This window comes from Petaurus breviceps, unplaced genomic scaffold (assembly GCF_028583685.1).
Source record: "Petaurus breviceps papuanus isolate PSGF00001 unplaced genomic scaffold, PetGlider_PUasm1.0 207, whole genome shotgun sequence".
Taxonomy (NCBI): Eukaryota; Metazoa; Chordata; class Mammalia; order Diprotodontia; family Petauridae; genus Petaurus; species Petaurus breviceps.
In genome coordinates this window covers 11,564,150-11,579,758 of record NW_027185850.1, presented here as the reverse complement: position 1 = coordinate 11,579,758, position 15,609 = coordinate 11,564,150, and the positions used below count along the sequence as shown (strand labels likewise).

The following is a 15,609-nucleotide window of genomic DNA, read 5'->3' as shown; positions in this document are numbered from 1 at the left end:
GTGTGTGTGTGTGTGTGTGTGTGTGTGTGTGTGTGTGTGTGTGTGTGCGCGCGCGCGCACGTACGTGTATACGCTGGCGCGCAGGCAGGAAGGAAAGGGTCTTAAGCCCATTTTTTCAAGAAGACTAGTTAAAAGAACTGAAATTTTAGTCTTTCTTCCTTCTCGTCTACTCCCACTTTTACAGATGAGAAATCTGAAATTGGATTTGGTTCACCAGACTAAAGTTAACGAACCCTGGTGTTTGTTTGTTTCTTGCTTGGTTTCAGTTTTTTTTTTTGTTTTGTTTTGTTTTGTTTTGTTTTTTAGGCAGAAGCTATTTGTGCTTCAGAAATGTGAATCCTTTCTAATAATGCTTCCCTGGGGAAATTGTGTGATCTGTGTCAATCAGTCAATCAACAAACACTCATTCTAGGCACTGTTCTCAGGGCTGGAGGTTCAAAGATTGAAGTGAAACAATTCCTACCCCCCTCAGGGAGGTTCCATTCTGTGTCTGTTACTTTCCAGGCAGCTAGGAGGTGAAGTAGGGCAAATACTGAGACTGAAGTCAGAAAACCTGCGCTCAAATCTGACCAACTGTATGACCCTGGGCAGGTCTCCAAACTTCTCTGTTCCTCAGTTTTCTCAACTGTAAAATGGGGACAATAGCACCCCCTTCCCCTCCCTCCCCCAGCGCGGTTGTGAGGATCAAATGAAATCGTGTTTGTGAAGTGTTCCTAGAGGCTTCAGGTGCTGGGGAAATGCTAACACTTACTGAGAGGAAGCATTAGAATTGATAGCGGCAGCCAGCCTCGGAATCAGGAAGACTGGACACCAGTGCCTATGTCCGACACCTACAAGCTCTAAGGTTTGGGAAGGAAGTTGTGATCTGAGAAGCCACAAAGAGGGTGAGCGGAACGACAGAGCAGTCCAAGGACGTGCCCTGTCCCGGGTAAAGGTGCTGTGACCTGATTGTAGCTGTGAGAGCAAAGGTAGAGCGCAACATGGTGGCGTTGGCAGGGGTGCTGGAACAGGGGCTGGAGACAGAACTTCTGGCATTCTGATCCAGTTTAACTCCCTTCTCTTAGTCCAGCCATTGACTTTAGAAGGAATTTCGAGTCTTTGGCTAGGAAAGGGTCCTTGTTTGGACAGCGCTAGAGTGTGCTAAGGATTGTTATGATGATGACCCTGAGGGCCATAGAGCATTTTACTGTTTCAAGCACTTAGCATATAGGCTATTTGATCGTCATCATCGATAGATCTGTATGGAGTTTGAAGGTTTGCGTTGCTTTGTAGAAATGACTTCATTTGAGCCTCACAAGACTGCGAAGTAGGTGCTATTATTATCTCCACTTCACAAAATGATAAACTGAGGCTGAGACAGGGAAAGTGACTTGCCCAGGGTGATGTGGTTCAGTCCATGTCTGAGGAAGGATTTGACCTCAAGTTTATCTCATTCTAAGTCTGGTGCTCCATCCTCCATGCCATCTAACTGCCTTGTTTTGATCCTCAAAATAATCTTGGAGGCAAGTTTGGTACAAATACACTTATCTGCCCTTCTGTCCTTTCCTACCTAGTCTGTAACTGCAAGGGGACAGGCCAGTGAGGAAATTCCTTTTGTCAATGAAGATCAGCATCTGATCTGCAGCTTTGAGACCTTCTTAGGACACTGAAGATGAAATTACCCAGGGTCATGTAGTCACTAGGTGTCAGAGACAGGAGGGAGGAATGGAAGGAGAGACAGAGAGACAGAAAGAGGGAGACAGAGAGAGAGACAGAGAGAAAGACAGAGAGACAGAGATAGAAAGACAGACAGAGAGACAGACAGAGACAGAGAGAGAGAGACAAAGAGACAGTCAGAGACAGACAGAGACAGAGAGAGACAGAGAGATGAGGGAGAGAGAGAGAGACAGAGAGAGAGAGAGAGAGAGAGAGAGAGAAAGAGAGAGAGAGAGAGAGAGAGAGAGAGAGAGAGAGAGAGAGAGAGCTCAACGATGAAGGCATCTGTGCTTACTTCAGGGCCCCCTTCCTCACTGACCCATCCCCCTAACCCTAACCTCACCTTCACTCCCCTCCAATACTATCTCTTGACAGCTATTGAAGACTTGGCCTCAATGCCATTGACTAAAGTGCCTGGATAATCTCTTCTCTGGTCAATCCTTTCCCACTCCCATTTTAGGCACTGCTGGAGGCCCCTGCCCTTGGCCCTTGACAGCTGCCATTTTGGTTTTTCTCTTTTAAACTTCTAATCCATTCACTCACTTACTCATGCAGCCTGTACTCCCTCAGGTATCTCCTTGCCCTTTTCACCAGCATGTTATTTCTCAGGCTGTTTGCACAGACTTCTCTCCCCTCAAACCTTATTTTTTTCTGCAGAAGCCCCTTAAGTCTTTGCCCCTCTTTGCTCGAGTGCCAGCTACCCACCTCAGAGATCATTGGTCTTTCCGAGATGTGCATTCAATACTTCATAACACAGACCTACAATTTAAAGCAATCCCCATAGACATCTGTTGACCCTTTTTCAATATGTGGGGCTCCATTTTTAACAGGTCTCCCTGGTCAACAGTTGGGAGGAGGGGTGCATTTTAAGGAGAAGAGAAGCATTTCTCAGCCCTCACTGATAGAAGAGGAAGGGAAGCCAGGCTGAGAACACCAAGACAGTGGGCAGCATGTGTCATTGGCACAAGACCGGGCCCTGGATCTGCAGTTACTGGGCTTTAAGCCCAGCTATTTGCTTGGATGCCCAGGTGACTATGGACAAATCACTTCATTTCTTCATCTATAAAATGAGGGCTTGAACTAAGTGATTTCTAAGGTCTCTCCCATCTCTTGATCCTACAATCCTACAACTTTTCACTATTATTAATTAGTATAAAGATGAAAACAGAAGGCTGCAGTGGATATCCCAAACCCCATCTCACCACTGCTCTGTGACTCCGTGTCCTCATCTGTAAAATTAGGAAATTAGCTAGGAGGCCTTGAAGGCATCTTCCAGCTCTAAATCCATGAGCCTGTGATGGCGGATGGTGAAGTAGCACAGTGGACCCAAGTTAACATCTGTCATCTACTTATTAGCTGTATGACCTTGGGTAAGTCATTGACTTCTCTCTGCCTCATCTGTGAAATGGGAATAATAATGGCTCTGACTTCCCAGGGTCTCCGTAAGGATCCAATGAGATAATATTTGTGAACCTTAAAACACTATCAATATCTATATCCATATGTGTGGATATGTATGTCTATATTTGTGTGCTCATAACCTTGCCAGAGGCTATGGAAGGAGAGGGCGCTCACAAGCGGCTTTCCTCATCAATAAAAGCTCAGATTTATTATACAAACTTCCCTTCTATTTGATCCTCAAAGCAGCTCTGTGCAGGGAATGCTCTTACTATTCCCACTTGACATATGTAGAAACTAAGGTCCCAAGGCCCTGGGATCTTGAACTAGAGTCTTCCGGGCCAAGACCTTTATTTTCCAAATTAAAAACACCAAACTGAGCCCCAGGAGAAGAGATCTGTGTTACTCACACAGGTATAAATATCAGAGACAGGTTTTGATCCTGGGTTGCCTGGGTCTGGGGCCAGTCCTCCAGTTTACATACCTTGCCCAGGGTCTGACAAGTGCCTGAGGTGAGACCCGAGCCTCCATCTTCTCCTGGACTCTACCCATTCTGCCAGACAGCCTCCATTAGCAAGTGGAGCATCTTAGGTGAGACAAGGAATCGTGGGGAGTGTGGGTGAGGTGCTGACAGCCTGACCCTACTTTGGCATTGAGCATTGTGGGGTCCAAAAGCCTGGGTCAGGGTCTTCTCCATGAGACCCTCTATTTCAATGCTAAAGCCCTGCCCACCCAGCTTCACCCTGCCTTTCCAGCTTGACTCTCTACTGCCCACTCCAGAACAGCCAGTCTAATTACTGTTCATACAAGTCTCTCTTTCCCCCTGTCTTTGCCCTGACTCACCTCCCCACCCCAGTCTGCCTTGTAGAATTCCTATTTTCCTGCAGGGCCCAGTTCAAGGAACCCCTTCCACATGAGACCTTTCCTTCCAACCCACCCGCCATCATGTGGGCTAGAACTCTCCATGTCCTTGTGGCTTCTCCCAGCTAGCCTGTAAGCTGCTTGAGGGCAGGAGTTTTCTATCCTCTACAACTAGTACAGAACCCGGCATACAGTAGATCTTAAGGCATGCTTGGGGATTGGTTAGCTCCATCAAACAGCCAGGTAATTGCCCATTAGCCCTGGCAATCCCAGATGGATGTAGGACGACAGAAGCGTTTCTTCTAAGCCCTATCCTCATCCCAGGCTCCAGTCCGAGGAACCTCACAAAATCAATGGCGACAACACCATCCTTTGTTTTTATTAGAAATCTTCGGCGTTTTTGCAAACCCAAGATGAATGCTGGCCTATAATTTCAAGTATGTGTTTAAACAGAAATAAAAATATATTGCACGCATCATTTTCCCTGAAATTGCCCTTGTGAGACGTAGCCTGGAGAATTTCCATGCCTTCCTTGAGTGAAATGCAAGCCCTGTATTTCCAAAACACTGCCATGAGGCGCAGCCAATCCCTTCCCCTGTTCTCCACCAGCCCGACACAGGCGGCTATTTTGTGCTGGCCTGGAAAGTATGACGGCTCATTATTCATCTGTTTGTTGGGGTGGCCGGCGGCCAAAGGCTGGTGGGGGGGCGGGGGAGGGGCACGGCTCTGAAATGGAATTTCAGTTTTTAAAAAGGAAAGGAGAGGGGGCTGCCGAAGAGAGTAAGCAATGGGTGCTTTTGAAAAATACAGATCAGTGGAATAGTTAGCTAATCACAGTGCCTGTCCATTCAGTGGATGTGTCAGCTGCGTGAACAGGTGACATCACACTCTCACATTCTGAGAAAGGCTCGCTGATATAAAATGATGCATGTATATGACTGTAGGGATAGAAATACATTTACATATATGTAAATGCATGAGCATGTATATGACCACACACATAATACATACATACACATGTACACGCGTGCATAAATACAGAGCCAGGATTCTTTCCACTGTGCCAAGCTACATCCCATAATTGGAAAAAGTAGGTGATGTAAAAACAAAACAAAACAAAATCACTGAAGATGGACTGGCCCAGAATTATCTCCAAAGAAGTGGGAATAAATACTTTCCACAGAAGGCAGTGGAGAGGGACATGGTGAGTGTGTACAGGCTACAGCCAGTACCAGTGAGGAGACTACAAGAAGAGGAAGGAGGCGTGTCCTAGGCAGGCCAGACAGATGACATGTGGCAAAAATGAAGGACGACGGGTCAAGAACCAGCATCTTTGCTGAAGCCCCTACAGTGGCAGGAAGGCTTTCCACCAGGAACTGGTTGGTGGTTGGCCTTCGTTCTTGAAGAGGTCCAAAATGACGTCACTATGCCCGAGTCAAGCTACAGCATGTCCGACTGTGGCTGGTCAGATCGATACGAGCTTGGAAGGCTCTACCCCAAGTTGGGCATGAATAATCCATATGAACATTTGGGATGGAATCTCTAAATTTGCTCAAATTCAAGAGAATTTCTTCTGAACTACTTCAATTTTGCTTTGCTCATAGAGCCCAGCACCTTCTCTGATGTGGGCACACCATGCTGCGTGGTCCTGTGCCGGTGTCTTCCAAGTCACACAAATCAGTTCCAAAGTTCTTAAGAGAGAAACACCAGGAACTCCCACCACTGGGAAGGTCCTGGCACCAGCCACCCCAGTCCCTAGTCAGTGACCTCTGCTGCACCCCCAAGACCGAACCAGTCAGTGTCTCCGGGGCATATTTTGACGTACATCTGGCAGTCCAGTAGGATTCCAGTCATTCATATAGCATGATTTGTTTGACCATACCCCCACTGAGGGGTACCCATTTTTGTTTCCAGTTCTTTACCAAAATAAAAAGTGCTGTCGCAAATATATTTTTATACATATGAATTTTTTCCTTCTGCGTTTGTTTTTTGTTGTTGGGTTTTTGTTATTTGTTTATTTTTTTTATCACTCTAGGATTGTTGGTCTACTATTTGCCTTCCTGGGTCAAATGGAACTGTTGGGCCTTAATTTACAATTGGATTCCAGAATAGATGGCACAGTTTCTAGTTCCTTGAACTGATATTCCACGGTCTGTCTGTCCCTTGCATAGCCCCAATGCTGGAGAGGCTCTGGCCATTCCCTTCCAGGTTTCTCTGGTTTCCTTCAAGACTCTGTTCAATGTGGCTAATGTGAAAATTTTGTTTTGCACAGCTAGACTTATATGTAGTAGGCTTTTGTTTCTGTTGTCTCCTTAATGGGAGGGGAAAGGGTAGAATTTGGAACTGAAAATCAGGTTGAATGGAATTAAAGACTCAGCTCCAGTCCCCTCCTTCTTCAGTACCCTTCTCCATCCCTTCTTCCACCTCCTAGTGCCTTCCATATCAATGTGTGTGTGTTGTCACACTGAGCTAAACTATAGGCCTCATGAGGGCAGACTCAGTTTCACTTTTTTACTTAGTATCTTAAACCCAGCAGGTGTCTGGCACAAATAGCTACTTCATAAATACTGGTTCTTTTTATGTAAATGTAATCTTTCTTAGAATGTAATCTTTCTTTGTATTCCCAATACTTGGCACAGTGCCTGGCACATAGGCACTGATCACTAAATGCTTGTGGTTTAACTGACCAATTGACTGAAGGGACTTTCCCAAGGTCACAAAGTTGCAAGGTAGTAGCGTTGAAATTTGCCCCCTGAACTGCTCTGGGGTCCAGCCCTCAGCAGAAGAATACAGAACGTCAGGTTTGCCCTCAGTGTCCACAGCCCCACTTTTCTTGGGCTTCTCCATCTTCCTACCAGTACCTATGCTACCTCCCATCCTATCCAATAAACACTTGAGTGTGTAATTCCTTCCAGGAGTATTGGCATTTTAAAAGAGGAAGTGTGGGGGGCGGAGGCATGGGGTGGGGAGCTGACAGTGCTTCTTAAATCCTGGCCAGGGAAGGAAGCTGGGAATTAAGAGGTTCATTGGCTCAGAGTTGGAAGGGAACTCAGAGGCCATTGAATCTAACTTCCTAATTTACAAACAAGGAAACTGAGCCCCAGGGAGGGGATGGAGGGGTTGCCTGATTCCCACCAAGGCAGGATTAGCACATAGGATCATCATTCTAACATTGGACAGCACCTCAGACCATCTTGTCCAACCCCTCGTTTTACAGATGAGGAAACTGAGACCCATTATTTTCCCATGGTCAGACAGGTCAGACGAAAGCAGAATTTGAGCCCAGGTCATCTAATTTCCAAAGCAGTGCCCTTTTCTGTGATCATTCCCAATGCTTAACACAATCCCTGGGACATACAAAACACTTTATAAACGCTACTCAACTGACTATTAAATTTCCTTAATCCTTCCAGGGTTAGCCCTCTAGTGTCTCTCTGTGTGAAATGACCTTGTTATGCTCACTCGCCTGCCTGTCTCATAGAACTCTGGGATTAAGAGAAAGCTGGAGACTTCAGTTCAAATCCTAGGACTAACATTGAGTGACTCAGGGACTTTGGTTCAGTTTCATCTTCCTCAGCCAGAATCTGACATAATATGAAGGCATCTGGGCAGCACCATGGATAGAGCCCTGGACCTGGAGTCAGGAAGATCTGGGTGCAAATCTTGCACCAGATCCTTATCAGCTGTCTGAGCCTGGGCAAGTCACCTAGCTTTTCCTAACCTCCATTTCCTCACCTGTCCGTTAGTGTGTTGGTCTCTGCCAACTCTAAATCTGTGATCCTAGAATCCAGTGGAAGGCAGAGCCTTGTTTCCTGCTTTTCTTTGCACCCTAAAGCTCTCCAACATCTCTACTGTTCTCTAAGGTCTACGAAGCTCCTTGCTCATAGTAACGCCTTGAGGGAGGTCACGTAAGCCTCATCATTCTTATTTCACAGATGAGGAATGAAGGTGCAGCCCATGCTCCCTTGTACCACAGTGGGCCAATGGGGCCACAGATTTGTATTCTGAACATGTGGATTCATTTCCTAGCTCTGATATTTAAATTCAGGGTGACTCTGGACATGTCACTGACCTCCTCTGGGACAGCATTGCTTCATCTGTAAGATGAGGAGGCGAGGCTAGGTCTCCATTTCCAGAGTTCAATTATTCTCCCCACTGGGGAGGGCACCTGGCCCAGAATTACCTTCTCTTTCTTTGTGTATACACACCTTGTCCAGGATTCACTTACACTCATGTGATTCCCTTAGGAGGCAATATGTTAGACAAAGCACTGGCTTTGGAGTCAGAGGTCCTGAGTTCAAATCCTAGCTCTGACATGTAACTAATTATGTGGCTCTGGTCAAGACAGTTTCCCCCTCTCTAAAAGGAGGGAGCTGAACCCAGTTGTCTCTAAGGAAAGTCTCTTCCAGTCCTAAATCTCTGCAATCCTCTGATCTGAATACAGTCCTACAGCTGCCTCCCAGGGGCCACATGCTTCCTTCAGCCATAGCGCCTACTTCTAAATCTGTTCCTTCCTCTCCCTACCCCTACCTCTAATCTAGAAAGCTTGGTAGACTGAGAGCCAAGAATGCCAGTGACTGAGTAATCTTCATGAAGAACAAGGCCTCCATCACAAAGCACCCTTGATTTAGATGTGATGGGGAGGCTGATGGCACGTGCCAGTGCCATAGATGGCAGATGGATGGCTCTCTGGCTTCGGCTCACTTCCCACTTTCTGAATACACTTTTCTTCTCCTTCAGGCAGCCTCTAATGGATCTCCACTGGACTTGCTCTGGCATTTCTGTCATCCTCACTATTTATGTTTTCTATCTTGCCAAATGTGCATGTTGGCGACAGTGAAGCAGGAGGAAGGGTGTCCTTGAGAAAAAGATTTCAGAGCTGGGACAAATCGTCCCAGTGATTCATACTGGAAGAAGATTCATTCTTCTCTGGGTGAGGCAAAGGGCAGAGAGGAAGAGGATGGGGAACTTGCTGAATGGGAGACTGCGGGATTTTTTACAAAGCAGTTGTCTTCTTCCTTAACCGCTTTTTAACAATTCTGTCTCTTCCACTAAAGTTTCTTTCCCCACTGAGCAAATTAAAACAAAACAAGAAATCCCTCAATACCTAGCTGCCTCATCCAGCAAAGCAACTGGATCATCTGAGTCCAAAAAAGAAGTCTCTTTCTGTATTTTAAGTCCACGGCCCCTTAATCGGGAGGTGGTTGCTGGCTTTTCACTTGGCTCTTTTGGACCCATGGTTTATCGTGGCATTCATCAGAGTTCTAAAGTCTTCTATTGTATTCCTCCTTAATATTATTACCATTACTGTATCCATTGTTTTCCCCATTCTGTTTGCTTTTCTCTGCATCATTTCCAGAAGCTTTTCCCAGGCTTGTTGGAAGCTGTCTGTTTCATCATTTCTTATATTCTGTAATTTTCATATCCCACAATTGATTCAGCTATTTCCAAACAGGAGGACAGCCCCTTGGTTTCTGATTTTTTGGCTAGCTGGAAAAAAAGCTGCTATTAATATTTTTGTATGTACACACCTTTTTTCCTGCTTCTCTGATTTAATTGAGGTACAAGCCTAGTAGTCAAATAACTGGGGTATGATGTATGCACACTTTGACGACACACACACATATATATGAACTATGTGTGTTTGTGTATATAAAACATATAACATGTATAATACGTTATTAATATGTGCTGTGCACAGAAAAGGAATAGAGGGTATCTGTGGCATTGGAATTAGGTTATCAGGAGTGGGAATCTGGCTGTGCATCTTTCAGAAGCACAGGGCAGAGACTTCTTCAGGGCCTTGTAACTGGAAAAGACTTTGGAAGGATGGCTTAATCCTGTGCTTGGAAATACACGCCTCTCTGGAGGGCAAAGATTTAATCATATGGGGCCTGCTTGGGGCTCTGTCCTCCTTAGAAAGATCCTAAGCTGAGGCCTCTGGAGTTTACAGTAGAGAGAGCAGCAAAGGGATTTGTCAAATATACTGATGCTGTCAAACTGAGGGGAGCCTGATGTTTCGGGGCTGGGGGCGCCATCAGCCACCCTCGGGTGTCAGCTTCCCACGGTGTCTGACTGTGTTTGTGTTTCTGGTTATGGAACAGAGGGCATGTGAGAGCCTTACTTCTCCCCATAGGGTTTGGGTATTAGTTACCCTATAAAAGTTGGGTTAATTTTATAGTCCAAAGAGAAGGAAAGCCAAGAAGACTTCAGCATTAACAGTAGGATTTATGAAAGTAAACATAGGGAGTGCTTGCCGGATTTGGGGGACATTAAGATCTCAGTGTCTTTATGTCAGGGCACATGATCTATGGATATGTGTATGTACTCAAAGGTTAAGTTTTTAAGAGCTTTGAGGGTACAAAGTGTTTTCAGGACTAGCCCCCAAAGGCCTGCCCAGCCTCCCTGCCCCCTTCCCTTCACAGCATCTACTTTATTGAACAGGAGCTTGCGGCCAACTGAAAACTAGCTTCTTTGAGTGGCTGCCCTTGCGGCCTTGCCTCGAATGGCCAATCCTGCTTAGCCCATTCTTTGATTTCCCACGTGGAGCTTCTGGGCACAGTCACCAGGAGATTGGGACTAGGTCTGTGATGTTCTTTGACATTAAGAACTCCCCATGAGGAAAGTCCTACCAACTTAGGGCATAATTCTCTCTGCAACATGGATGGATAGATAGATCTGTCTATCATATGGAGACAAAAACAAAGAGGGAGAGAGGGGGAAAGAGAATGAGAGAAAGGGGATGGGGGGAGGGAGGAAGGCAGGAAAGAGAAGGGGAGAGGAGCACTGCTGAGAGCATTTAGAGGTGAAGTGACTTGCTCAGGGGCCCACAGCCAGTGTGTGTCAGAGGTGGGATCTGAACCAGATTTTAATGGCTTTGAGACAAGCCCTTTACGCAGTGCACTACACTGCTTCATGCCCTGGAGATACTGAATAAAAATGTGTTTGTTGAATTAATATTTTTAAAGCATGCATTAAGCACCTTTAAGTACCCCAGACTGTGGCTGGGGGTGGGGATATAGAGACAAAAAATGAAACGGGGCAGAGGGGGTACCAAATGGTGCAGCAGAAGGAATGCCAGCTCTGCCTGCGGAGGGTCTGTGTTCACAGTGAGCTTCTGACCTTGGCTCCCTGTATGACCCATCTTAAGTTACTTTTAGTTTCCTTCTCTGTCAAAGGCGGAGTTGGACCTGGGAGCTTCTGAGGTTGCTTCTAAACCTGGAGCTTTATCTTATAAACAATCACCACCCTCCAGGAATTTACATTCTACTGTCAGGAAACATCATGTATACAGACAAATACATAGAAAATAGGTATAGGTTAAATACAAAGAAATTGGGAGGGGCTGAAGAAAGATCTGGAGTGGGGGGGCGTCTGATTAGGGCTTTGAAGGAACTGAGGGGATTCTAGGAACTGGAGGTGAGGAGGGGAGATTTCTAGGCAGGAGAAACATCTTGTGGAAGGGTATGGAAACAGGAGATAGAATGTCTTGTACAGGAAATCGCAAGCAGGCTGTTTGGACTGGAATGTAAAGTCCATGAAGGTTAGTGATGTGTGATAAGCCTGGAAAGAGATATTGGAGCCAGACTGTGGAGGACTTTGAATGTCAGAAGGAGAAGTGTGTAGTTTTCCCCAGATGCAGTGAGATCAGGGAAGTGACATGGGTGAATCCATGTTTTAGGAAGCTCACTTTGGCATATCCACCAAGAGGCTGGGGGCAGGGAGATCCTTTCCAGTAGGAGGTGACCACAGGTGTCTTTGAACAAGGTATGAAGAAATGAATGGACAGTTTGATCCATAAAGACAACCCAATGGAGAGGTGGTGTGCCGTAATGAGAGAACAGCTGGCCTTGGAGCCAACAAGTCCAGGGTTCACTGCCTGTCTCTGATACCTGCCGGCTGTGTGACCCTGGGGGCTCACGAACTCCCCAGGTCCCAGGCCACTCTCCACTGCTCATGAGTTACAGATAAGTCACTGATGGGATCTGAATCGGTGGAGAGAGACCCTTGAGCAGTGCAGTTATGGACAAAGAAAATAAAATCATCTAATTGGAACTTGGCCTCACTCTCCTCTAAGAGAGTTCTAAAGCCCCGATCCTATACATTTTTTATCTTCTCCAAGTGTATTTTCCACATTCATTGTTTTGAGTGATCCAATCATCTTGTGAGTCAGTTGGGACTGGCATTATTGTCTCCATTTTACTGATGAAGAAACTAAGCCTGAGAGATGAAGGTCACTTCCACTTGCCCCAAGACAAGAAACTGGCTCTCCTGACTCTCAGCCCAAGGTTCTTTGGCTCCACTAGATAAAAGGGAGATGGTAGAGATTTTTTAATGTAATCATAACTTCCCAATGTTTGTGCAGTCCTTTCCATAACTTCTGTGTCTGGTACTTCCCAAGATACAACAGTTATCATTAGCCCCATTTCCCAGGTGAGGCTTGAGGACTTCCATCACCTGTCATTGGTCATGCAGGCAAGAAGTGTCAGAGGCAGGATCTGAACCTGGGTCTCTTCCAACTCAAGCCCAGCATTCTTTCCACAGTTCCACAAGGCCTTGGTGCTTCATTGTTGTCAACAGAAGAGCAGTGAGAGTGAGAGACAGTGCTCTCAAAAGCAGCACCATTTTAGTCCAGGGCTCCTTACCATGAGATCAGTAGCTCTGGACCCATTGGGCTTCCCTATGATGGGTTTCCTTTGTAGTCCTACATCTTTGATTTTGTGCATTTCATCACATTCCTCTGAGGAGGGACTCTGTCCGGTGGCTCACCCAGAAGGCCAATGGGGTACACAGCACAGAGAGAGGTGAAAAACTCCTGACTTAAGAAGATGAAACTCACACGGTTTTCTTCCTTTGGGAACTTCCCTATATTGGAGGTCATTCCAACAAGAAGTTTTTAAAGCATGTAAAAGTTAGAGGGTTCCTCCCCACACAAAGTGGGCATTTCACTTGGGGGACATAAGACCTATCATACAGGGAAGGAAGCTCTGAAACTCTGGAGCCCCAAGTCGTCCTGCTTTTTTCAGCAATGGTGGCTGAATTTGAGGTGATTTGAGGTGACCAAGAGGTTTAACAAGAGGTAAAGGGGCAGGGGTGGTGTGGGATAGAGGCACTACAGAGACCACAATGCAAGTTGCTGTCCTGGATGGGATGAATGAATGAATGCATGCATGAATGAATGATACACTCACCTTTGAGCTGTATTTATCTTTGTGGTTCACATTCTGGCTTTAGTTGCACTTTTCAAATCTTCAGGGCTTGTCCTTGAGAAACATCTTACCAGCAGTTTAGTGGTCGTGGTCCAAAGCATCGAATGCCAGACCACCTGGGTTGCATTTGCTGTGCTCACCGGGGGCCTCCTAACCCGCAGTTCCTCTCCCCTGGGGCCATATGAATGGGTGCTGACGATGGTGCACATTTGTGTGTCCTGAATCCAATGCCTTTGCTATTAAGGAAACAGAGTCTTTGCCAAAAAAAATCATAATGGATAATATGCTTCTGAACTCTCAGATCATTTCCTTTCCCCCTCTCATGTTATCTGCCTGCCCACCAGCAGCTGTAGAAATGAGGGTTTTCTTCTGTAATTGGAATGGTTTTGATCTCTGGAAGGTCTTTTAGAGGGTCTAGGCTGCCAGGACCATCAGCTCAAAAAACAAAAGAGTGTTTATCTATAAAAAAAGGATTTATCTGAGCTCCAGTGAGAGAAAATGAGAATCAAAGAAGAGACAGGATTTTGTTTGGGTGGATGGATAATGGAAAGAAGGCAGAGCTACTCAGTCCTTATGGCGTTGCTGTTTTCTCTGCAAAGGGAAATGACCTTTGTACTGAGCATCATAGAACAAAAATGACCGACAGGGAGGGGGCACTGTGGACATAGTGTGCCTTGACTTTACCAAAGCTTTTATTGAAGTTTCTTATACTATTCTCATGGAGAAGATGGAGAGATGTAGAGCAGATGATAATACATTGAAGCGATTCAGTGTTGGTTAGATATCCAGACTCAAAGCAGAGTTATTATTGAAGTCAGGAGGTCTTCAGTAGAGCACCTCAGGAACCTCGGGGTTCTTGGCTCAGTACTGCTTGACATTTTCATCATTGGTTTGGATAAAGGCATAGATGGCACACTGATCAAAATGCAGATAATGAAATGATAGACAACACACTGAATTAGGACTCAAGAAGATATGGACAAAATTGGTTTCAATCTAATACGATGAAATTAATATATGTAAAGTCTTGTACTTGGGTACAAACAGTCAATTCCCCAAATAAAGATGGAGGAGGCATGGAGAGATGACGGCTGTTGTGAAAAGGATCTGGGGGCTTTAGTGGACCACGGGCTCAGGGTGAGTCAACAGTAGGATGGGGCCATCCAAAATGCTAATATTAGCCATCTTGTCTTTATAATTGTCTTCAGTATTTGAAAGGGTATCACTTGGAAGAAGTATTAGAATTAATCTGTATGAACACAGAGGGCAGGGGCACATTAGGCTGGAAATGAGGACTAACTCATATAACTGTATTAGTTATATTAGTTATAATTAATAACAATTAGTACAGTCCAAAGTAGAGAAAAGGTTGGTTCCCCTCAATTTGTGGTCTTCAAGTAGAAACAAAATGACCACCCATTGCCTGTTACACTGAGGATTATTGCAAAGATCCAGTCTGGCTGAGGCTGCCTCTGAGTGTCTTTCAGACTTTGAGATTCTGGAATTCTCAGACAAAAAGGCACTTTGGGCGACCCCTGATACTGAAAGATAAAAATACATGATGGTTCTCCCTGGGGACTCCTCATAGCACAGTGAGGATGGAAATCTTTACATGTGGAGGGTCTTTTCTGGGACAGCCTCCTTCTGACAGCTGTGATTTGGTTTCAGAGATGAATATGAAGAAGATGGTTTCTGCCAGCCGTACAGAGGGATCGCATGCGCCAGATTCATTGGTAACCGCACAGTCTACATGGAGTCTTTGCACATGCAAGGGGAAATAGAAAATCAGATTACAGGTAGGTCATTCCTTACAAAGATACTCCTCAACTATCTAGCAATCACTCAACAACAGAAATTTGCTGTGGACAAAGTAGGATGTTAGGCTCTGAGGAGAACACAAAGAAGATTGTAGTATGGTGTTCATCCTAAAGGAGCAGCACATCAGGAAGGAGCCTTGTTGGAAGGGAAAAGAGAAATGGGAGAATTCTCTGAAATGTGAGGGGTCCTGGGCTGGTGTCCAATCTTTGACACTTAACACCCTGCGTGATGACCTTGGACACTCTCAAGGACTCCAATTTTCCCTCAGCAAAACTAAAAAGTTTGGGCTTGGTGACTTCTGGGGTCTCTTTTTCTTCTCTATATGTGATCCTAATTATGTGTGTTTATTATGAAATGGCCTCTACAGACCTGATGCTACTTTTTTAGAATCTGGCCAAAGAATTTTTTTCTAGACTCCAAATAAACACGTATTCTATCTTGGATCACAGATTTGGGCTAAAAGTGGTTCATATAGTTCACATTTTTCATTTTACAAGTAAGGAAACTGCAGCCAGGGAAGTGAAGTACCTGAGGTGAAAGAGGGAAAGCTGGGATTCCTGCGCAGGTCCTCTCACTCCAAATATGGCTCCCTTATTACTATTCTCCCAACCCCCACTACTCAGTCATC

At 45.5% G+C, this 15,609-nt stretch overlaps 1 protein-coding gene across 1 annotated transcript in view; it reads left to right on the top strand.

The window, feature by feature from the left end:
* The window catches only part of LOC138164898 (inactive tyrosine-protein kinase transmembrane receptor ROR1), a 372,629-nt gene that overhangs the window by 323,131 nt on the left and 33,889 nt on the right, over nt 1-15,609 (top strand). The window contains exon 5 of the mRNA XM_069092845.1: nt 14,832-14,959. Within this exon, the coding sequence (XP_068948946.1) occupies nt 14,832-14,959 (128 nt within the window). The remainder of the gene's footprint in view (nt 1-14,831; nt 14,960-15,609) is intronic.